At 56.4% G+C, this 22,881-nt stretch overlaps 3 protein-coding genes across 3 annotated transcripts; 1 reads left to right on the top strand and 2 right to left on the bottom strand.

The window, feature by feature from the left end:
• Positions 1–8,662: 8,662 nt before the first annotated feature.
• CGGC5_v006480 (putative transcriptional regulatory protein) lies at positions 8,663–12,460 on the top strand (the record flags this gene model as incomplete). The annotated part of the gene is made up of 6 exons (XM_032031230.1): positions 8,663–9,415; positions 9,476–9,585; positions 9,637–11,127; positions 11,179–11,289; positions 11,348–11,986; positions 12,037–12,460. 6 exons carry the CDS (start codon positions 8,663–8,665, stop codon positions 12,458–12,460), a joined length of 3,528 nt encoding a protein of 1,175 aa, XP_031889186.1.
• A 1,652-nt stretch (positions 12,461–14,112) lies between these two features.
• On the bottom strand, positions 14,113–15,197 carry ATG5 (Autophagy-related protein 5; the record flags this gene model as incomplete). Its single annotated transcript, XM_032031231.1, has 2 exons — positions 14,113–14,640; positions 14,892–15,197. The coding sequence occupies 2 exons, from the start codon at positions 15,195–15,197 to the stop codon at positions 14,113–14,115; spliced, it is 834 nt and encodes a 277-aa protein (XP_031889187.1).
• Positions 15,198–21,477: 6,280 nt separating this feature from the next.
• Positions 21,478–22,710, bottom strand: col27a1b (Collagen alpha-1(XXVII) chain B; the record flags this gene model as incomplete). The annotated part of the gene is made up of 2 exons (XM_032031232.1): positions 21,478–21,643; positions 21,722–22,710. 2 exons carry the CDS (start codon positions 22,708–22,710, stop codon positions 21,478–21,480), a joined length of 1,155 nt encoding a protein of 384 aa, XP_031889194.1.
• Positions 22,711–22,881: the final 171 nt, after the last annotated feature.

Below are 22,881 nucleotides of genomic sequence, written 5' to 3' on the forward strand. Positions count from 1 at the left end.
CGCATCCCATGGAACAATAATCCGTCTTCTCTCACAAAACCGCGGTTGACGACAAACACCACCTAGTGATCGGCTAGGATTGGGCTTATCTGCGGCGCCAGGCCAGCGTTGAACTCTGTACTTGACAGTATCGCTGCCCAGTCCTCCCAGAGACCCCGGCGGCCCTGGTAAACCTTCGTCCCCAGTCAGTGCTGCGCCAATTTCCGGATCTCCATCTCCTCCTCGGGTTGCTTCTTCTGGAGCAAAAATGATCAGTCACAAGCAGGGGAGCTGAGCCAGGCGCCCTCAGTCTTCAGAGGTCGCATCTTTGGGTCCTGATCGGAATCTTCAGCACTGTCCACCAGTGACCAAGGCCTAAGGGTAGATTTCCGGCATCTCTCACCTCACTGCAACAATCCCGCGGGCTCATTTGCATGCGTGAGGTGGCAGAGATGGTTGCACACGAGGCAGGCTTGTTTCGGGACAACAGGCACGCCGCCAGTCACTGCGATGGACAAACTTCGGTCGTCAATGCAACTATTGAAGCCGAACCCTGTCGATCTCAGGACTAGATTTGTTCCCCGCACTCCGCGCTCGACGGAAGGCACTTAATTTCGTAGCGGATATGGACTCTAGTCCCGCCCGGAAGCTGGCGTGACACTTGGGAATGCAGTTTCCCTGCGCTCGACACGAGACGAACAAGAGGAGCGAATTCTAACCTTCCCGAGCACGCCGACGTGCTGCCCCGACAAGGGCACCGTCGCGGAAGTCTATGCCACCGTCGACGGGTGCCAGAGGTTGCACTTGTCACGGCGCTGGCCCGAGCATGCCATGTCCACTAAGGGTGGAGGGCATCGATTTTCGGTCCCGTGACGTTGCTGTCGTTGAGCGCTCGGATGCCCATGCCTTCGACCCTATGGGCCTCTGGCACAAATCTCATACCTGATCAGCGGCTTATCAAGTTGATGCTTCGCTAGGCTACACGTCGCCCTGCAGCTGAAGACACGGGCTGGGAATATTTGACGGGCTCCTGTTGCAGGGAATAGCCCAGTACATGCAGCTTTCAAGTCAAAGTCACGCCATTGCGGCACTGACAGACTTCTTCATCACTTGGGAATATCACAGCAGGGCGTTCTACAGCGCCTGCCTGGGGCGGTTAAGGCTGAAGGATACGAGGGCCATCGTGATTGAGACGGATATTCCAAAGCTAAGTTCAGGATTGCCGATAGGTCTGTTGGCCGACGGAGAGTTGGCTACGCTGCGCCCCAGAACTCTAGCCGGCGATCAACACCGGGAGGGTTTCCTCGAGGGTGAGTTCCCTCTGGTTTGTGTCACCTCGGAGGCCGCGGTTCACTTGAAAGGCGGACACGAGTCTAGTACTGTTGGCAAGGCGGAGAAGCATGTCCAGCGGATGTCGTTTGACGATTAACATCAAGGTTGAGACACTGGTCGTTGAAGTCCGGCCTGCAACAGAGCAACCTCACTGATGAACCCTCTTCCCGCGGAATTCGACGAAATTGACTTCACCATAACGAACAGCAAAAGGCGGTGACTATTGACTCAAGGCCAATAGCAAAGCGAAGTGCGCCGACTAGCACACGTCGTGATGGACGATTGAGAGAAGCGGGGTGGGACGCCATTCGGCCCCTCATGACGCAAAAACTTGCAAGAGTCGTGAATTCTGAAGTCGGTGTACGACTCCCGATACTGGCTCGCAAACATACACCGCATAGGCCAAACCGTCCCGTTTGTGGGCGCGCGGAATGCGCACAGATGTCACGCGAAGTCCTTCCTGAGTGGAAAACTAAGGGAATTCTGGGATTCTGCCCAGTTATTGTTGCGATGCTTGGCCTGAGCCGAGTTTCGGACAGCTCCATGGACCCTCAGACATTCTGGGCCTCGCAGGCGGAACGAGCTCCGGCGTTTTACCCGCTCAACCGCGGGGTCTCTTTTCAGATGCGACGCACAACATCACTGACGAGCATTCAAATGCCGCCGCTGAACTGCACACGAAGCATCACCAGTTGATCCTGCAAGAGATTAACAAGCCTGCGGAAACCATTCCCACTGCGGACACAGGAATGACCTGAAGTCTATTTCGGGCAACAAAGTGCTATTACCGGCTACAGGGTGACCGTTGCCACGCGAAGGCCAAAAGGCCTCCAATCGCAGGCTTCCTCGCACACTTCTTCGCAGTTTACTCACCGAGTATCCAACTACCGCCCATTGTTCTTATGAGCGCCAATCCCGGAAAAGAGTCGCAATTGCTTAGAAGCCGCGGTCAGACATTCACCATGATTGCTTGAATGCCACGCTTGTCTAAATGACCTCCGACATGCCCCTGGAGATGCGAATTGTTTCTTCAGGGAAGCAGCTTGTGAGGGACGTTATGGCCCGAATCTGAGGCGTATGACTGACATGGAAATGACGATAAATGGTGCTTTGACCAACGAAAAGGTTGACGCCGATGAACATCAAGGCGTGTCATTGTATCGCCAATATGATGTTCAGCATGTTGTCCGAGTTTGCCGGATAGACGCTCTGCTTGCATGCCATTCCATCCCGTGATGCAATCGGTCAGCACAAACCTCAACCTACAGCCTTGTCAGCAAGCCATCACAGCTGCAGGTGCGTGCTCGGAGGCGGTATTGCGCGGTCACGTTGACCTCTGCAAACTCCAACGACTGGGCAAGAGCAAGGATCTCCGTCGGCACAACCCCTCCTAGTTGCGCTCGGGCGGACTCGGCAGCCTGTGACCCGTTTTCGTAGTTCAGGGCAGCGCCGAAGGGTTTGAGACCTTGGGTTTCTCCTCACATCCCCTGCTCAAGTGACGAGCTTCTGACTAACAGGTGACACGTGTCGGTACATTGAGAACTGGCCGGGTTGCACACGAGCCAGCGTCGATTGGATGACCATTGCGGGCCGTCTGCCGTATCACCCATCGGCACTCGCATCTGTCGCGCACAGGTATCTCGCGTTATCCTTCTCTTGCAGAAAAAGGTCCGATGAGCTATCAATTCTCTCAACCTCTGGGCACTGGTATGACTTACGTACAGCTGGGACGACTTGCGCTGGTAGTATGTTTGTCACGGCGCGTTTGAGCTTGGGGCAGGATATGTCGAAGTGACGCATTATTCGAGCACTGACGCGGGTTCAATTCGCTGTCGCACGCGTTACGCAGTCACCGGAGATGAGGCGTGGTACCTGAGATGGGCGACATGGCAGCACCACAACGCTCAGCCAACGTCGCCCCACGAAACCTTGTTTTCAATGACACCAAATCAGACGCGATTTTCAGAGACGAACAGACTTTCAGTAGCACGACTATTCGTTCATATGTGCAGTACAGGCGGTGCTACAGCAAGGTACAGCTGCAGCAAACGGCCGTATCAATTTCAATTCCACGTGCCGTGAGGACGCCGGCGCTCCCAACTCCGAATCGGGGACGGGTACGGCTGGCTTCTAGGTATGCAGTTGGATCTGTTATCCGGGCTGAGGGCTGAATGACGGCTGCGCATTGCGGCGCACCAATTCCCTGGATCTTGCATCTTTGGGATCGACGGTGAAGGACGCGATGCCACGGGGAGCACAGCAGTGGCATGCTTTGGTCTGGGACAGTATTGACTTAAGGCCACCGCTCGAGACTCCGAGACAACCCTCCTACTTTCTGAAAGCTGATGGCGACCAATCGCAAAGGTGTGAGGAGGGTGACGGGGAAAAGAAAGGAAATTTTCAAACCGTCCTGGGCAAAATCCACTCGCGAGGGCCCACCGTGATGAAATCCTTTGCGCCGAGTGACTGTCGGCGGCCATCCCAAGATTTCCTGGCCTGGGTCGGTTGGAGAGAGGCAGGAAGACGTCCGGTGCCAGACTCGAGAGAGCATGTTTTCCGGCCAGAAGAGATGTTCAGTCGGCGGTCAAGGTATCATGTACGACACAGAAGCTCGCCAAAGGCGTACGAGTCGCGCCGCGCTAACGTCTGTCGGCAAGTACTGGATACGCGGGATCAACGTCGACTATCTTTGCGCACATCAAAATGAGAGGGGCTGGCGTTGGCGGTACTCGCCGAGTACCTCGCGTATTTCTCCCGCCTCATCTGCTGCGCTGCCGCCGGCCACGCTACATTGAGTACTTCTGACGCGCACCCACACGTCCAGTCAGATTGAGGGACGGCAGCAGTCCAGGTGACTGACCGACCGACCGACCAACAGAGGCGGTCTCTCCGCTGCGACCCGGAATGGCAGAGCTCCAAAAGCTCCCCCGCCTCACAAGTCGTTACTAGAAGAGGCTTGGAGCTGCCGACGAGACCATAACGAGCAAGACTCAGACTCAGACTCAAACAGCCGGGTCAGCAGACCAAGGGCAAACACGCCGCCCTAGAAGGAGATCACCCATGTTGGAGTGACAGAGAAGCTTGGGAAAGTAAAAGCCTCATTTTGATACACCAAAGACCAGAATACGCCGCCCGCTTGGACATTTCTTCCCCAGCCTTGACGTCTCTTGGGTTGGGCCAGCCTCCGTTTGGCACTCACTTCCCGTTAATAACTCGACAATTGAGACTCGAGATACGGGTGGGCACTTTGCTGTCACCACCACCTGCCTCTTGCCCCAACTTTGCTCTCTATCTTCCGTCTCGGATGCGGTGCCCCTCACCACCACTTCGGCAACTAACCACGATTAACGGACAGCAAAACCTCCTTGCTCCCTTGCTTCTTGCACGCGGCGTTAGCAGGCAGCCCTCGTTCGCTCACCTCCATCAACTTCAGCAAACCCGTGGCTACCCTCCAACACAAGCCACCACCCAGCACCATCTCTTCAAACGAGGCTGCTGTCATCTTTCTGGTCGCACGCCCCTTGTGCCCCTCGTACAGCTCGCACCCCTCCCCTACCCCTCCCATCCCATCTCATCCCACATCGCCGTCTCCCAGACCGCAGTCAATCCCTCAGACCGTCTGAGGGACCCCAGTCATTCAGCGAAGTCCTCGGAGCGCCGAGTCCTTCCAGCAATACTTCCCAGGTACCGGTCCATTGGAGCGGCGCGCATCTGCTTCCTTCAGTTTGCCCATCACCTGCTGAATCGCTGCTGCTCAAGTATGGATACGGAAGGCCAACAACAGCATTCCAGCCCTTTACCGAGTTTCCGTTTTCCATGCAGAGCTTGTCTTGGCTTTTGCCTCTGCCTTGCCGAGTCGCAGACCTCCATCCGACAGCACAATGACCGAGTCTGCGCCCGCCTGAGTCGATAGCCATAATGCACGCAACCCCAAAGCAACGGAGTACAGCTCCGGTCCATGACACTTATCCCGGCGCGTTCCGTCACGCAATCATTCCGAACGGGCCTTTTCGTCCAAGCATTCTAGGTGTTTTCCACGTTTATCAGGGCTGTCGAGCTTTAATCATCAAACTAGCTCAACCCTAGCATTTGTCACTGTGCAGTTTCCTGCTCCTCGCGCCATTGGGCTCATGAGGATGGAGTCCTCTACGCGGCGTGTATAGCCAACCACGACCGAAAGGTTGAGGAGAGATAACGCCTGGGCTTGTCTCTCGTGCCTTCCGCTCCTCACGGCGCGGTTGCAGGCCAGGCACCACCGAGGCGCCGCAACCCGTATGTTAAGTGTTCGGCGGACGGAGATTCTCTGGCCGCAGCGGCGGTCAGCCGGGCACTGAGTCGAGGACGCAAACCGTACAAGGGTGCATACTTGTTTAAGTATGCTCCGCTCGTTTGCTTTCCGCCCACTGCATCGCATCGCATCGCACCGCGCGGGTGTCCAAACGAGAGAAACCTACTTCAGACTATTTCCCAACCTAGCCGGGTCCCTACGTATCGCGCTCCTCACCGCAACGGGCAAGCAATGTTCTTTCCCACTGGGCTTGGCGGTACGAGTACCGTACAGCACTCGTGCTAAGGAAGAGCAAAGGCCACAGACACGACGTAATTACTGAAGGCAAGACAAGAGAGGGGAAAAGAGCCCCAGAAAAGCGGAACCTCGTCCATTCCTTTGCTCGGGCTTGCTTGAAAGCAAATTTCCTTCTCAAATCCCGTGACCGCCATCCCCAGTTGTCTGGCACGGAGCATGACCCAGAATCCCGCCCATCAGGTTCGCCCGTCCATGGTTCTCCCCCTCTTCCGATTGCTGCTCCGGGCGGCGCGTCCCGTCCTGCTGGCAGCAGAAGCAGCAGCAGGCACTGCCTCGAGAAGCCGACGAGAGCTGGTGCTAGCACCAGCAGTGGTGGCAGAAGCGCATTAATCAGAGATCAGCCATCAGCCGCGAGAGCGGTGTTGCGAGAGGGGGGGATGCCTGAGTCGGTATGTTTGCCCGTCACCGCCCATCCTTGACTTGCGTCAATCGGTTGGATACGTCGGCGCTGCTTGGTGTTGCCTGCGGCGGTCGTGAGTTGAGTGGGCATCCGTCGCTCAACACATGGATGCTGGAGATGCTCATCTCTCATCATCTTCTATCTGGAATACGGCACTCGATATCAGAGAAGCCGAGCCGTACCGTACTGGCGGTCTCGTCCCTTGTACGTACATAGACTCTCAAGGTACCGTGCCTTGCTCTCTACATGCGCTTGTACATGGGGGGGGGTCTCTGCTTGCCGGGCCACGGTACGGCAAGCAGACAGAGAGGCGGCGGCGGCAGCAACACACGCAAGACAAGACAGACACACGGTCCAACCTCGCAAGCCACTTCACTTGCTGCTGGTCCCTTTTGTACGTGTCCAGCCAGGACGGCGCGTGGTGAGAGAAACGGCGAGGCGGCGCTACGTACTACTTGTTTTAGCAACACGCCCCCCCCTTTTTTCAGCGCAAAACTCGACGACGAATCCCTCCCCCCCCCCCTCGTTCGGCCACGAAGATCCTCGTCCTAGTCACAATCCCAATTATCGCCTCTGCAATTTTTTTTTCTTTTTCTTTCTTCCTCGTCTATTCCCACCACCATTACCACCACGCCGCGCCGCGCAGAGCAGAGCAGCCGTATCCTTGTCTGTTTCCATGAGACCCCTGGCCCTGCTAGCTTTCTGAGACTTTTTGACTTGGCAGGGTCGATTGGATTCCTAGGGTAGAAACACCTCTGTCTCTTCTTCCTGTCGAGTCTCTGGGGCGCGCTTCTGCTCTGTCAGTGTGTCTGCGTCTGATTCTGCGGCGCCGCCTCTCTCCGTTCGCTTGGGTCGTCGATTCCTCAGAGTCTCCCCAGCAGCTCTGTCTCTTGAACTCGGCCATCTGCTGTCTCGCCCGTGGATAGACATACTGCGTAAGTCCCAGGTACCGTTCAGAGTACTCTACTTTGGGATCCCTGGTAGACATTCGAGGCTCCTTCGAGAGAGGTTCAAACCAAGAGTCAGACCGCCTTCAAGTGCCCGTTCTGCCACCTCCATCTGCACGTACTCTGCGGCGTACTGTACATGCTGCGTACCATATCCATACCCTGACCACCACACCCATGCGCTTCCCACATCATACCCAGTTCTCCCAGACCTGTACCCATACCTATCCCACCTTGCCTTAGTTCTTGCCTTAGTACCTTATCCCGACACCTCCATCAGGAACGTTGTACCGCTCGCTCTTGCTCTGTGCGGCAAGGTATATGGCGACCTGGACATCACCACCCTCTGCCGCTTGGTCTTGACGTTTCTCGACCTTTTCCTCCAATTCCAAGGCCTCCCCACCTTGCTCCCACCTCACCCCCGTCACGTCAAAAAAGTCAAGGTCAACACCAAAAGACCAAGAGAGACACCAGAGAGCAAAAATAGGGAAGCTCCATCTCTGCCCAACGCGCTGATCCTACCCCCTTCTGCCGTGCCAAACCCTTTGGGCATCCGGGCGCATTCGCAGAGTGGAAAATCCCATCTCGCAAGTTTCAAGAACCACACAGCCGGGAACACCTCTCAAACCAGCAGCACCAGCCTCGAAAGCAAGCTCGCCCATCGCGCGCGCCGCCGTCGCCGTCTGTCGCCTCGACTCCGCCTGGCCGTTCCGTCTTCGCCTCCTTCGAGTCCAGTCCCCTCTACGCCAATATACCTACGCATAGCATACTGCGGTACGCACACGCACACGCACACGCGCACATACGCATACTTGTCTGTACGGATACCGGATACTGGATACAGACACGGATACTTCCTCTACCTCTCTACCTCTGCCCAACCCAACGACACACATCCCGACACACCGTCCTGTCCGACATTCACACCGACTTGCCCTTCTTCGACGTATCCCGTACCTACCTACAGATACATACGTTGCAGCCACGCCATAGGGACCACCGCCCCATGCTTTCATCCAAACACTGAAGGTCCAATTGCTGTTCCCAGACCTCCGCTCCCCGTTCTCCGGCTTCTCACAGGCTGCCTGCTTGATTGATTGCTTGCTTGCTTGGTCTCTCTTCGCTTGCTTGTCCCTTCACTCCTCCTCCTTCTCCTCTCCATCCCCGGCCGCTGCTCCCGTCGCGTTGCGTAGCGCCGTCACCCACAACCAAGCATAGCATAGCATTCGAACTGTGGACTGTTGACTGTACGGATTCCATAGTCCTTACCAGTCGTGTCCGGCCTCGCACCTTACCCTTCGTTGCCCAAAGCTTTTCCATGGCCGCCACCTTCTCCTCCTTGGACCTGGCTTGACCCTTTTTTCGCTTCGTCTCTTGTTTTTTCATAAAGCATTGTACGTATGTACATATATATCAAGCATGGATCCGGGGCAGCCTGACAACAAGCGCCCCCGTCTCTCGACCGCCAACCACCCGTGGTCACCGACTGGCGCACCGCACAATCATCTACCTCCTCTGCATCCGCCTTCGCTACCTCCGACGCCTCACCAGGCTCACCCGCCTCATCACTCGGCACCGCCGCCTCCTGTCCCGCCATACCATCAACAGCAGCAGCCACCGCCATATCCTCCTCGCTCAGCCGAGCCTCATCACCCTCCTCACCCGGCCCAGCAACATCCCGACGAGCGACGACACCATGAGCAAGAGCCTCCGTACACGCCGATGCAGGAACACTATCGACACCCGGCCTCGCCCTCACCTGCGCATCCGTCCTACAACCCTTTCCCTCCGCGAGACCCAGGTGGCGTGAAGAGAGAACCCCACGACGAGAACCTCTCCCACCCTCGACGGCCACATTCCACAGGAGGCGCGCCGTCCGAAGGCCTGCCGCCGCCGGGCCCTCATCCGCCGCCTCACTCTGCCCCGCCCCCGGTTCCTCCATACAACGACGATCCACGACGACCACCGCACATGAGCTACGATAACGCGCCGCCGCAGATGCAGCCCCCCACGCCGGGGGGCTACAGGAGCAGCTACCCTCCTCCGATTCCTCCACAGCCTCCTCAGCATTACGAGCAGCCTCAGTATCCTCCTCAACAGCCCGCTCCCGAGAGCCTCTATATTTCATCATATGCCTCCACACAGAAGCGGAAGGCCACACGCGCGTCTCAGGTACGACGATGCCACAGGCCTCTTTTCCGTCAGGTCAGTTTGCGCTAACAACCTATCCAGGCTTGCGACAGCTGTAGGCAGTTGAAGGCGAAATGCGACGAAACCAAGCCCTGCAAGAGTTGCAGAGAAAAGGGAGTTGAGTGCAAATATCGTGATCCCGTGCCAAAAGCGTTAGTATCTGGTGTGCGCGTGTTACTGTTCGTTACTAATTGTCACCGCAGGATCGACAAGTCGCAGACCGACATTCTGGAGGCAATCGTAGACATGAAGGGCTCTCTCGAGAAAAAGATCGAAACGCTGTTTGATTCGTTCGAGCAAAGAATTGCACGCCTGGAACATGCGCCCCCGTACAAGCAGGTCAAGCTTGAAGCCGATGCCTCGGCGACAACACCGTCTCCCCCGAGAAAACACCTATCGCCCCGAAGCCACCAGCAATCGGGACAGGAGCTTAACCATGACGAAGCCATGCCCATGGCTGTGGGAGATACGGACATCGCGTACCACGAGCAAGAAGATCGCATGGAAGCCGATGAGCCTGAGGACGAGTTGCCTCCAGGCCCGGCTGTGGCACCTGAAGCACCGTCGATTCCCATGAACCATACCACAACGAAAGGACATTTGCTACAGTGGCCTATGATTAAGGAAATGACCCGCAAGGCTCTGAAAGAAAACGGCGTCAAGTTCATTGAGGAATATCCTTGGGTTCGGGAAGAGAAGCGCGGTTTACTCCGCCTTTTCGGGCGCGGCGAGGGCAACGGTAACATTTTTGGATCGAGCAGCGCAAACCCCAGATCCGAGCACGATGCGTACACCGACACCGCCGACGACTACTTGGGAGAAGCAGTTGCCGCGCCTTCTCCAGGCGAGGCTTGGGGTCAAGTCGGCAGTCTCAGCCCGCCAAACCTGACGTATACGAGCAGCACGCTCACACCAGAGGGTCACCCTGACTACACTGAGGCCAAGGTTTGGGGTTATGTAAAATCCTTTGAGGAGAAGATCCTTTCCATGCACCCGGTCATCATGCCAAGCGACCTTAGGCCCATCGTCAGACGATTCTTGGAGAATGTGGCCCAGGGCGAAAAGAGAGGGAAGCCACCACACCCGGGAACCGCAAAGTTCGCGGTGACACATGAACCGACCAACAAGCGAAAACGCTCCCCCAGTGGCGAAGAGCCTGAACCAGTTCAGCAACCTCGGAAGCTGGGCAGGCCTCACAGGACTATCGACGCTGCTATGGTCTTGGTCGTCCTGGCACTCGGAAAGGTCGCTCAGTGGACTGACAAGATCCCGGACCCCATCCCTGATCCGGCTAGTAATTCACACAACTCCCCGATGAACAGGAATGGCCATCCGTCTTCCCCTGGACCTGGCGGCCATGGCTCGCCTCCGGCGCATTCTATTCACTCTCAGTCTTCGGGCTTGCCGTCGCCAAAGGAGCAAAACAACGGGCTCCCGAGCCGGCGGCCGTCCGTGCAAGGCAATGGCGCAAAGCCTATGAACCAATCTTTCAAGCGAAACTACGATGTTATTCCGGGTCTCGAGTATTTTGCTGTTGCAAGCGATATTCTGGGCCAGCACCGCTCCGGCTACACACTGAAGCACTGCCAGACTTTCCTATTGGCTGGTCTGTACTACGGACAACTCGGAAGGACATTGGAGAGTTACCGATTCTATATTGATGCCGACGTTGCTCTGCACACTATCATGCGCCGGTAAGTAGTGGACACTGTAAACGAGGATTATTCAACTAATGAATGGTTTAGTGATCAGGAGCGTTTGAGGCTGGCCGCGGAAAACCCCCTTGGACACCCGCCATTGACCAGGCGTGAAAACATGATTGTCATTAACTTTTGGACTTGTCTCCAGCTGCAAAGGTATATCAAAACAGAGTCATTCCAGCTTGCACCTCATGAGACTGACAGTGTTTGACAGTGATATCATTGCCGAAATGCCGGTTTACCCATCAAATCTCACTCGCTTCGAATATGCTGTGCCCTGGCCCTTGATGCATCAGTTCAGCGACATCGAGTTCCCGGAAGCAGTTTTGTCGAACTACATGGCACAGTTGTACCTACGAAAGCGACTAAACGCGCTGCATAAACTACTCTTTGAGGGAATCGACACGGCCATGGACAAGATGCACTCTGCGTTGGAGATTTTGAGCGAGCTGCGAGCAATGGGATGGATCCAGGAGGGCCTCAGGTTCACCGAAGACCAGCCCCCGGCAGGTACACTGATGGAGGCCAGACTACACGCCAAGTACTGGGGAGCTCAGGTCGTCATCTTCCAGCCATTCATCAAGCTGGTGCTTGATCTCTCATGGAAGATGCAGCAGCGAACTGACGGAGCAACACCAAACTCTGACACCACCAGCGGCTTGGGCGTCTTCACTCAGGGCGACGCCGCTGCGTACATCGGACAAGGCGGCATCGATAACTACAAGGACGTCAACGACGATGTTATCAACTTTGCCGAGCAAGGCATCAATGCTCTCATCAAGAGTACCGAAGCTTTCCACAACGTGGATCATGACCGGCTTCACGTAACCAATATCTTTGGCACCGCACATGCGTAAGTTGAGCTACTAGCTGCTAGTTGAACGGAACTAACCAATCTTGCAGACAATGGGGAAACCTCTTGGTCCTGGCTGCGGCCTACCGGGATCCTATCCTTGGCAAATACATCAACCGCGGGCACCTGCAAGCTCTGTTCAAGCGAACGACGAAGATGTTGGGTATGCATGCTCACGTGAACAGCACGTTGTTGACGGACAAGAATATCCTTGAGAGCATCGAGAGGGATCTCTTCCGCCACGACGTGGAGGACCCGAGAATGACCACCAGCTTCTCAAGCGCGGCCAGCATGACGGGCCCTTCCGTCCCGCCACCAACAAGCCACCCGGAGACGAACCACCAGGGCCCGATGTCCATGGCATATGCAATGGGACCCAGCCGCAGCGTGCATAACTCCCCCAACCAGGCATACCGCGTCTTGGACAGTCGCGCACCGAACCACGGCTACCAGCCACAACCGGCGCCAATGTAATTCGATAGAGACGAAGACGACATGAGCGGGGCCCATCTGGATCTCGTTCCTCAGCGCGTGGCCTTTGGAGACTGTGGAAAATCAATAAGGGACTTGGACTGGGAGGTGCCAGATAAAAACTGATGAAACGGGCTGAAGTCGCTTCCGATCAACCCACTACTTATACCCATCATCATCATCCATGGAACCGGCGTTTTGCGAATTCGATTCATTTCTCGTACCTACTTTACCGCCCGGGATCGTTACGAGACGACGAAGCAGAGCCCTGCTGGAGCCTTCTGCCTCGAAGGCGGCGAACTCGAGGGCCCGACCTTCGCCCGTACACGGTCATGCGAAAATCGTCGCCCAACCCACCAAGGGATACATACAACAGTGACCACATCCCAGGATATCACACCAGTAACAAAAAAACAAGGGAGGTCAACGGACAAAGAGGGGGACTGGATAGCATTGGGGAGGGAAACTGGGGGTTTTTGAGGGACGGCAAAAGCTCCGCATCGTCGTTACTAGACGGCACCACTCTCTTGGAGATCTGCGGGCTCCCGGTTTGGAAAAGGAAAAGGGGGACGGACGGGACCGGAGGACGAAGGATGCATAAAGACGGCTCACGAGTCGGGTTCGCGCCCCTCCTTTTTCTGTTCTGGATTTTTCTTTCATTTTCGCAAACTGTTTTGCCGTTTTTTGCCGTTCCCCCTTTTGTCGTCAAAGGCCAGCAAACCCTCGAGTCTCCTCTTTTCGACACAAAAAACAACGGGCAACCATCTGTTTCGGAAATCTTGCACTTTTTCTGGTAACTAGCCGCATCATGCACTGCATCTCGGGAGAAACTGGGCTACGCGCGTGTTTATCTGTCTTCATGTTTCTCTGTTTCTCTCGCGCTCTCTCAAATCACATGTCGATCCGCGTTGGATCGACTTCGATGACACCTGTTGCTAGGTTTATTGTTTGGCTTCGTCCGGGCGGGGGAAACTCATCATCATCATATCATCATACCATCATATCATTTATCATCATCATACCATCAAACTCATATCTCATATTCTGGGGTGTAGCGGAGGAGATACCAATGAGGCGGCAGAGCCTCCTTTTTTCCTCTTTTTATTTTCGTCATCTTTCTTTTCAGTAGTCGCTGCCAGTCGTTGTTTGTTGCTGTTGTTTATCTTGCAGTTGAAAGGGGCCGGTGGTGGATGTAAATGCGGCGAGGCCAAGACGAGAGTGTGTATGGAGGAAGGGAAGGGGAGAGGGAATGAACTGTGTGTTGAGGTCTGAGACCAGACAGACGACGGCGGTTTAACGTGGGTTCGGGTGGAATATGTCGTCAGCGTTGCGCGCGGGCGGAAATAGTTGGATCTAGTTTGCGGCTTTGGGCTGCTGCCTGTTGTATGTGAGATGTTTTGAGTGCGGTATATATATCCATATACACACATATAAAAGAAGTTCTTTGAAAAGTCTTGTGTTGTGTAGGATGCTTTACGTCTACTGTGATTCGTTTCTCCCGTGTCTAGAATGAAGTTTGTGCCTATGCCTGTGAATACACGCGATCAAACTGATGAAGTACCCCTTCCTATCCCCCTTCCATACGCCATGCAAACGGAAAAGTCAGAATACCTAAACGCCGTGATAATGATGGTCCTCCTGTCCCTCCCTTGTTCTTACCACAACACGACCGTGACACAGAGCCAACCGTCCGGATACGCCGCCTCCCTCATAAGGTCCTCAAGCGGCGCGGAGAAGGGCACGGGGCTGCCGTGCAGCACGACGTTAGCGAGCACGGGGTCGCGGCTGGATGGGAACAGCGTCGGGAGGTGGGCGCGGAGGGCCTGGCCAAGGGTCTGGCGGGTGTTGCCCCGGACGCCGCCGGGGACGGTGGGGGAGACGAGGGTCTGGAGGACCTTGAAGACGCCTGCTGCCGCTGGTTCTGCTTGATGCGCTTGGTGCGCTGGTGGTTGGGGTGAGGCGCCGCCGGAGGAGGAGGAGGAGGTTGGCCCACCGGGCGGGGAGGATGGGATGTAGACGCGCAGGGGGATGTGGCGGAGGGGCGTTGGGGCGTTGAGGAGGATTGCGTTGATCTTTTGGAAGGAGGCGTAGTCGTTGTCTTGGACTGCGTTCCAGAGGGTTGAGGTGTCTGCTTTTGAGAGGGACATTATGCGTTTTGCGTTGCCGTAGCGGACGAAGTCGGCCTTGGGGGATTGTGTGTGTTAGTTGGTTGGGCCGAGGCTTGGTGGTCTGGTCTGGGTTTGGGGGCGGGCGGGGGTTGAGACATGGTGGTTTGAGACATGAGTTTCTGGATTTGGGTGTTTGGGAAGGGAGGAGAAGAGAGAGAGAGACAAGAGGTGGCGAGGAAAGTAAGCGAGGTTGGGGAAGAGAGACAGAGGCTGGACGAGGTGGAGGGGGCGCACGTGTGATGTGATGTGCCGGGTGGCTAACTCACTTCTTTGACGCAGTTCAGGAAGGTGTCGCCAATGTCCCAGCTATCGCCGTCGCTGACGGTGAGGCGCCATGGGAGGGATGGCTGGTAGAGGTCGACGAGCAGGCCGAGGGGCAGGTTGCGGAGGAGGAGCTCCTCGTGGTGGAAGGCGGAGACCTGGGCGCGGAAGAAGGCGGAGCAGCGGGGGACGAGGAGGGCGAGGTAGGAGAAGCGCGGGAGGGAGGTTATCAGCGGGGTGTTTGGGTGCGAGGGGTGGGTTATGTGGAGGGGGACTTTGGCGTTCCAGAGGGTCTGGGGGATCGAGTCCATGGTGGGTTGCGTGAGGTTGATCGTTCGGATGTGTTGGTTTGATGATGTGGATGAGGTGAGGTTGAGATGAAAGATGGACTTGATGTGAGAGAGCAAGCGGTCATGAAGTCATCGTGGTTGTCGGCGTCGTCGTCGAGGGTTGACGAGAGGCGAGACAGGGCTGTCGCACCGCGGACCGGTCTGGAAGTCGGCGGATACGGCGAGCAAGACCGGAGGAGATGTGAGGCTCTACGACGTCGACGTCGGACGTGTGGTTGCGGAGTACGGTTGCGCCGGGGTAAGGCTGAGGTCTCGGTGCGGACGCGGAGGTGGGGTTGTCTCTTTTGCGGCCGAAACAAGCCCCGCCATCCGAACAGGTCACAGTGCACAGCTCACACTGCAGCGATGGCACCTAAGCAGGTTCAACTTATGTAAGCCTTAGCTGGCCGTCTTTCCTTTTACAGCTACCCGGGCTATCCCTCCCCCTCCCCTATATTGCCGCCTAAGGGGTGCGTCCAGGCAGTAAGTAGGTAGGTACGGATACCATGGGCACGGCACACACCACCTCACCCCCAAGCTTGGAGCTCCAGCTGCCTAGAGCTCCCCGGAGCTTGCCTGAGCTTCAGCTTCAGCTTTCGCTTCCCGTCGGCCCTCAGCTCCACGTCCAACTCCAAGCCGCCGACGCTCTTGTCTTTCTGGCAGCAGCTTGCACACGCTGAGAGAACCTGATAAAAGGGCCTGAGCGCTCTTTGGTGATTTGAGGAGCGGCAGGATTCCTCCATCACACTTCTGGCCTTGGAATCATATCGGATCCATGGGTTTAGTGAACAGAGCTGAAGTCTAGCTTTGCGACGTTGGCTTTCACTTCGCCTGCTAACTGCCCTGCTTGGCTGGACTGGTCAGACACGGAATGAGACACCTTCATCCATGATTCTGTGTCTCGCTATCTCATTACCTAGGTCGTCGGTATCTCAACTTCCAAGGCCACATCTAAGCATCATCATCATCAACATAATCATCACGGCGTAATCACGGCGCCATGTTCGAGGCCACGCCCCCCGCCCCGGTCAGCTGCATCACAGACGTCTCTGCCTTGCCAGCCGCCCGAGATTTATTAGATACACTCTCCGAAACGGTATCTCCGTCCGTCTCATCGTACACACCCGCGCATTGCATCCCGCATCGCATCGAATATGGGTAAGAAAGGAAAGTTGAAGGCAGATAATGGTTCCATCTTCAACAATGCCGCCGGCGGCCCCTTCAACAACCACCACCCCCTCCCCTAATCGGCGGCCCGCGGATCGGCCCCCCCTCGGGGAGAAAGGAGATCAGGCAGGATGTAGATGAGGCGGGCGAGGACCGCAAATCGCTTCTCGCGGTGTGCCATCGTTTTTCCCCCTTCCTTGTTCCCCGTATCAAGGGGTGCTGGGAAAACACGCATTTACCGCTTCCCGCATCACGCATGCCAAAGTGCGAGCGAAGATAGATGTCGTGGCCATGGAGACGCACATGACCCGGCCGATCACTTACTCCCCCCCCCCCCCCCCCCCCCCCCCCCCCCCTCGCTTCGCCTGCCAACCACCATACGTAGAAAAAAACCGTTCGAATCATCCAACCAGGCTGGCATGCGGCCCCCGTTCGTCGTCACGGTGGCAGAGAGACTTCTGGCACTTCTTATTTGTCCGTAATCATTGCTCTGCGGGAGTGAGCACCGGTGGCCATCGTGCTTGCCCACAAGTATCCCGGGCAAACATCACACACTAACACACGCTGACTTGCTTGTACACACCCACGGCGCACGCACGCACACCCGCCTCTCACGTCGCACAGCGCATACAGCACACACACACACTCAATAATCCCCTCTGCCGATGCAACGCGAGAGAGGAGGGCCAAGAGGGTACACCGCAGCTTTTTTGCGCGAGAGACATGGAAGCAAAAGCAGGAGGGATATGGAGAAGGAAAAAGCAAGAATACTCACCGCGTGCGCACCCACGCCGTGGGCTCCTCCGAGACAACCCTCAGTAGTTGGTTACACGAGAAACGCCAGATACACACCCTCTCCGACTCAGCCAACCAACACCTCTCAAGCACGAACAATCTCCGCCATTGCTTTGGTGAGATTGTGAGGTAGGTAGGCCAAAAAGCTCCGCTTCGTCTTTTTGTCGGAGGTTGCTGAGACACGAACAGCTGTGCTATACTTGCTTTTTCCTTGCGCGCATGCGTTTTTGCTTGCTTTCTTTTTCCAATTCCGCCTTCTTTGCTTTCCCCAGTCTTGAATTCGGAGGTTCTCAAGGTCGTCCCCATCCCTCCCTCGTCCCCCATATGCGCCGTTCCCGTCGATACATGATTGTCCATCAGTATGGGGGCGGGATGGACGCCTTAGACGAGCTGTCTGCTTCTCCGTCTCTCCACTCTCTGCCGAACCGATCCAACCACGCAAAGAGCTCACGCACGAGGCCGCCTTTGGGGGGTGTGCCGTGTGGGTGTTGCTGTACTTTACAGATGCAGCCCGCTGTGCAGGCGCAAGAGAGACAAGCGGCGGCCGGACAGCCAGGAAGAGCAAAACGAGACTCGACTGCAGTATCTCACATCCCATCTTACCGTCTCGGCGGTCAAGCGATGTACGGCCATGCCGCGCCCGGCCTCGCCTGGCCGTGGTCTGAGGAGTGGGCATCAAATTCCCTTTTTCTCTGCGGTCGCCTGAACCTGCAACAAGCCCACGCAGCAACCGAGAGGGGAATGGGGGATGGGGGGAGGCTCAAAAATACGATCAAAAATAACAGAAAAAACAGACATCTCTCATCTCACATTTGCGTCCCGCGAAGAGAATGTCATATCGATGCCTCTCGACCGTCTTAGCGCGGTTGAGTAATCGGCAACCGGGGACGCGCTATCAGATTTTCCTCAGATTGAACCCCTGCCGCCCGCCCTCACGGAGTACCTAGTGTGCTCTACCATGTAACGCACGACGGGCACGACGCTTCGCTCGAGGGTCGAAAGATGGGGACTCGTCGCGACGTGTTAGAACTTCTTTGCTTTTTCCTGTACAGCGAATGGTATCCTCTGGGCGCTACTGCTGCTGCTGATGGTGGATATATCTGGCATGTCAGGTCCTCCGCCTCCTCATCATCATCAGTCATCATCATCAGTCATCATCATCAGTCATCATCATCACGCCTCCCCCAGTCTCTGCAGTCTCTGCAGTGCCTGCGTGCCGTCTGTCTGTCCTGTCCTGTCCTCGCGCACCTTCATCCCACCCCCCTCCTCTCATCACTTCTCACACTCGACAGAATCACTCAAACGAGATGGCCTGCGCAAGCACCTACAGCAGCACCGCAGCACCGCAGCACGCGCTGCAACGCTCTCACTCAACTCACCCTTTTCCAGGTGCTGTGCTTCCCTGCCCTGTCTGCGTTCCGTACTCTCCTTGCTTTCCCGTGCCATCCCCCAAAGTACCTCTCAAGTCGAGTGACTTGTCCGCAACTTTGTGCGACTTTGCTGCGCAACGAGCCCCCCAAACTCTTGTTCTGGTTCGCAACCCCCCCGTCCCCGTCCGTCTGGGGGCGGCCATTGCATGCGTGCATGCATGGTGCCCAGGGCCGACTCACTGGATGAGAAAAACAAATAATAAAATGCTGCTGTTATTTTTTCCCCGCTCTCTTAAAAGAGAAGAACAGGCCCCTGTCAACGAAGCTCCCGTCCTGCACACACGCCCTCGTGATGATGGGCGAAGAAACCCCCCCTGCCATTTCACACGCTTTTGATCACTTTCCCATCACAATCCATCACTCACTCCCAATATACCGTCCCACGATGGCCGCAAAAGGCCGGAAACCTGAAAATCGCAAAAACAGTCAAATTCCCCCATCGTTGCGCCCTGAATCCAAACCATTGACCGCCAGGCACACGCACACCTTCATCTCCAGGGGCTGCTCCCCAAACGGAATCCCCCTACCCGTCAAAGTCCCTTCGGTCCTCAATCTGGTCTAGGCTTTCAAGCACAGCACACCAACAGCCATGACACCGTCCTTCCCGCGCCCTGCGTCCCCGAAGCTTCTCCCCCAGCACCCAACCCCCAATCCCGTCCCTGTCCCCGTCACCGATCCCGGTCAGAATCACACTTTACAGAAGAAGGGTCCCCTATATCATCAAGACGCCTGGGCCTCCTCCCGGGGTTTCTAGGTGTGCGTCTGTGTGTGTGTGTGTGTGCCGACCTGCCTGCCTGCCTATCTACCTACCTAGCCGTAAGCAGGTCACCAGGCCTGGCAGACAGGCAAGCCACCCACTAAAACCCTTCCCGACGCAAACGCCATCGCCATCCGCTACCGCCTACCCGTCCACACAAATCCCGGCCGTAGGGGGCGCGGGAGAGGGACCTACCTAAGGGAGAGCGAGACGGGCTCAAGACGATCCCATGGCACCGGGTCGCCCGCCGATGCTCTCCAGCTCTTGCACGCCCAAGGCCCAGAACAAAAAGGATCGTCCTGTTCCGCCCTGGCTGGTGGTTTTTTTTTTTTTTTTTTTTCAGAACGCCACAACGCCCTACTGCGTTGGCAATCTTGTTGTTGCCCAAACGAAGGTTCCATTTCCCAGCTGAAAGAAACACTCGCATCACCCACGCGGGACCTAAAAAGGGCCGACGCATAGGGGGCCGCACACCCATAGACTAGCGCCGCATGCTGGGCTAGCTTAGCTATCTGTGCCTTGCTTACCGCACAGTAGGAAGCTGCCGCTGAGCGCTTCTAGTAACGTAGCTCTGCCTACCTGCCTGCCCGCACGTGTCTGGATGCTTTTCCTTGCCTGCCGCTGGGTTGTTCGCGAGCAGAGGCAGACCAAGGTTAGTTGGTTAGATAGTTCGGCATGTCTCAGCCAATCCAACCCAGAATATTCCTGTCCCGCCAGCTTTGCTGCCTGGCACAACCGCCAATGTCGGGATCCTATCACAGAAAGCTAGCTAGGTAGATAGCTAATTGCTCGCTGAAATCATGACAGCGCCGGCGACGGCGGTATGTTCACTTAACAAACAGCCAAGTCCTACCCACCCCTGGCCGTCACTCACGGCACATCACGCCCTCCCAAACGGCGTATACAGGGTCGCAAACAAGCCCAGAGACAGCGAGCCTTTTGCCCTGTGGGTGTGGAGGGTGCAGGCGGCCGGAACGGCGTTTGCAGCCTAGACCCGTGCTTCATGCCACTGGAGAGCTTAACTCCAACGAGAAGGGAACTGTTGAGCGCTGGCCGAGTACAACTCAGCTAAGGTATGTATCCAAGGCAAGGCTTCCCGCAGGCGAGGAGCGGTAAAGCAGGAGGAAGAGGGATGGCAAGCGTGCTATGCCATGCCACCCCGGCCCGCCGAGCGGGATTGCGGGATCGCGGACGGCTCGATTCCCATCCCGCCAAGTCCTCTCCCCCCATCGATCACATTTTCTGGGGGTGGGTGCCGTGCGGACTCGGCAACGTCAAAAATAAAAAAACGGCCTGACACCACCACACCCCCTGCTCCTGTTACCTTTCCCCTAAACTTAACCTGTTTGTGTTTTTTTTTTTTTTTTTTTTTTTTTTTTTTTTTGACGTTTCTGACATGCGCACAAGCTGGGAACATCGTTCGACTCGTGGCCCTGGTTTTTGTCAAACTTGGCAAGGCGGGGATTTTGTCGTTTGTACGGATAGGTGTGGGTGTGGTAGTGTTGTGGGTGCGTTGAGCACTGTAAACCGTTGATTCCTGTTTTCCGGCCGCCGCCGCCCCTGGTGACTTGCATTGGAACGGGCTGTGAGTGTAGCAAGTGGTTTATATGGATTTGGTTTTTTTTCCCACTCGATTTATGAGCGAGATCTGACTGGGGATCAAGTTGTATATCGAGGCCCGGGGGCACGACATTTGAGGGAGTTGTGCTCGTTGTGATATGCCCGCTATGTTCCACTTCGTGAGATGTTGCTGGTCGTGTTGAACGAAGGATAACTACCAGAACATGACGGTGCGCACATACAATCGTGAAAAGCCATGAACAACTAAATTCATATCTATTAACAGATTTAGTAAAGCTTTTAATCGCCATTTTCGGGCTAGTGATAATATACCCTTTATTATTCAAGTATTTATCTTTTCACTGTAGAGTGGAAGTGGGCGCGGTTGATTAAAGCCGTAAATTCTGGCTATTTTCACATATACCATCCATCATAAGTCACAATCAAAGATCAAAGTGTGGTAATGCTAATAGTCATTAGGTCATTTAGGCTAGAGTACAAGTCTTGCTGGTATCAAATCCATCATCCATGCGCATTAAAAAGAAATCCGAATTCACAGGCCACGGTGCAGGTCCTGAGCGGACACCTTGCTGTTGCGTCTTGCGCGGTTGTGGCCGTGATCGTCGTGTGCGATCTGGGGCTCGCCAATGTGCTTCGCCAAAACAGAGGGAGGGACCTGAGCGGCATCCGTAGGGTCCTTTGCAGCACCAGTAGTGTTTCTGGTGTCGCAAGTTAGTTTTCTGTTTCGGTGGTCGCGCATGCTGGCGTTTGATCGCTTTCGGACGGGTATCGCTTACGACTGGGCGTAGGTCTTGTTGCCGCCGACGGTCTTGCTGCCGTCGAGGTCAGAGTCGACGCGGGGGTCGGCCTTGTTCAGGGCATCAGACTTGTGGGGTCCGGCGGTGTTGGGTGCGGGGCCGGTGCCGTGAACTCCGCCAACAGCGGCGCCGGTGTGGCCGACAGCGGAGTGGGTGGTGGAGGTGCCGTGGGTGTTGTGGGTACCGGTGAGACCGGAAGAGCCGTGGGTACCGGTGGTGCCAGTAGTGCCGTGAGTACCGGTCAAGCCGGAGCCGGGAGCACCACGGTGGTCGCGGTCAGAGTCGACGCGGGGGTCGACCTGATTGCCAACACGGCTGCCGTGAGGGCCGTGAGTGCCGGCGGGGTCGTCGTAGCCGGTGGTGGTGTTGTGAGAGCCAGTCAGGCCGGAGGTGCCGGTGGGACCGTGGGTACCAGTCAGACCGGAAGTGCCGTGGGTACCAGTGGTGCCGTGGGTACCAGTCAGACCGGAAGTGCCGTGGGTACCAGTGGTGCCGTGGGTGCCAGTCAGGCCGGAGCCAGGGGCGCCGCGGTGGTCACGGTCAGAGTCAACGCGGGGGTCGACCTGGTTGCCGACGCGGCTGCTGTGAGGGCCGTGGGTGCCGGCGGGGTCATCGTAGCCGGTGGTGGTGTTGTGGGTGCCGGTCAGGCCGGAGGTGCCGGTGTGAGTACCGGTGTGGGTGCCGGTGGTGCCGTGCGAGCCGGTCAGGCCAGAGGTGCCAGTGGTGCCGGTGTGAGTGCCAGTAGTGCCGTGGGTGCCAGTCAGGCCACCGGTGGTACCGGCAGTGTGAGCGTTGGAGGCACCGCCGGTGTAGCCGGCAGGGTTGGCGCGGTGGTCACGGTCGGAGTCGACTCTGGGGTCGGCGGCGTTGGCAACCTTGGAGCTGTGGGGTCCGGAGGTGCCCTCAGGCTGCTCGTGGGACTTGTCGGAGTGGAGAGCCTCCTTGACCTTGTTGACGATGGAAGACATGGTGGATGGTTTTGCGATTGGGTATCAAGAAAAGACTTCTAAGTTGGTTGAATAAGAAAAGGGTTCTTGTGGTTGTTTGTTGTGAAGGTGGTTGTGTTTTGGGTATCTTGGTTTATGATGATGAGAGAAGAGAAAACCGGATGAGGGTGGGAGGTTGATGAGGTTATATAG

The sequence above is a fragment of the Colletotrichum fructicola genome, assembly GCF_000319635.2.
Source record: "Colletotrichum fructicola Nara gc5 chromosome Unknown KSG_Nara_v1_contig03, whole genome shotgun sequence".
NCBI classification, from domain to species: domain Eukaryota; kingdom Fungi; phylum Ascomycota; class Sordariomycetes; order Glomerellales; family Glomerellaceae; genus Colletotrichum; species Colletotrichum fructicola.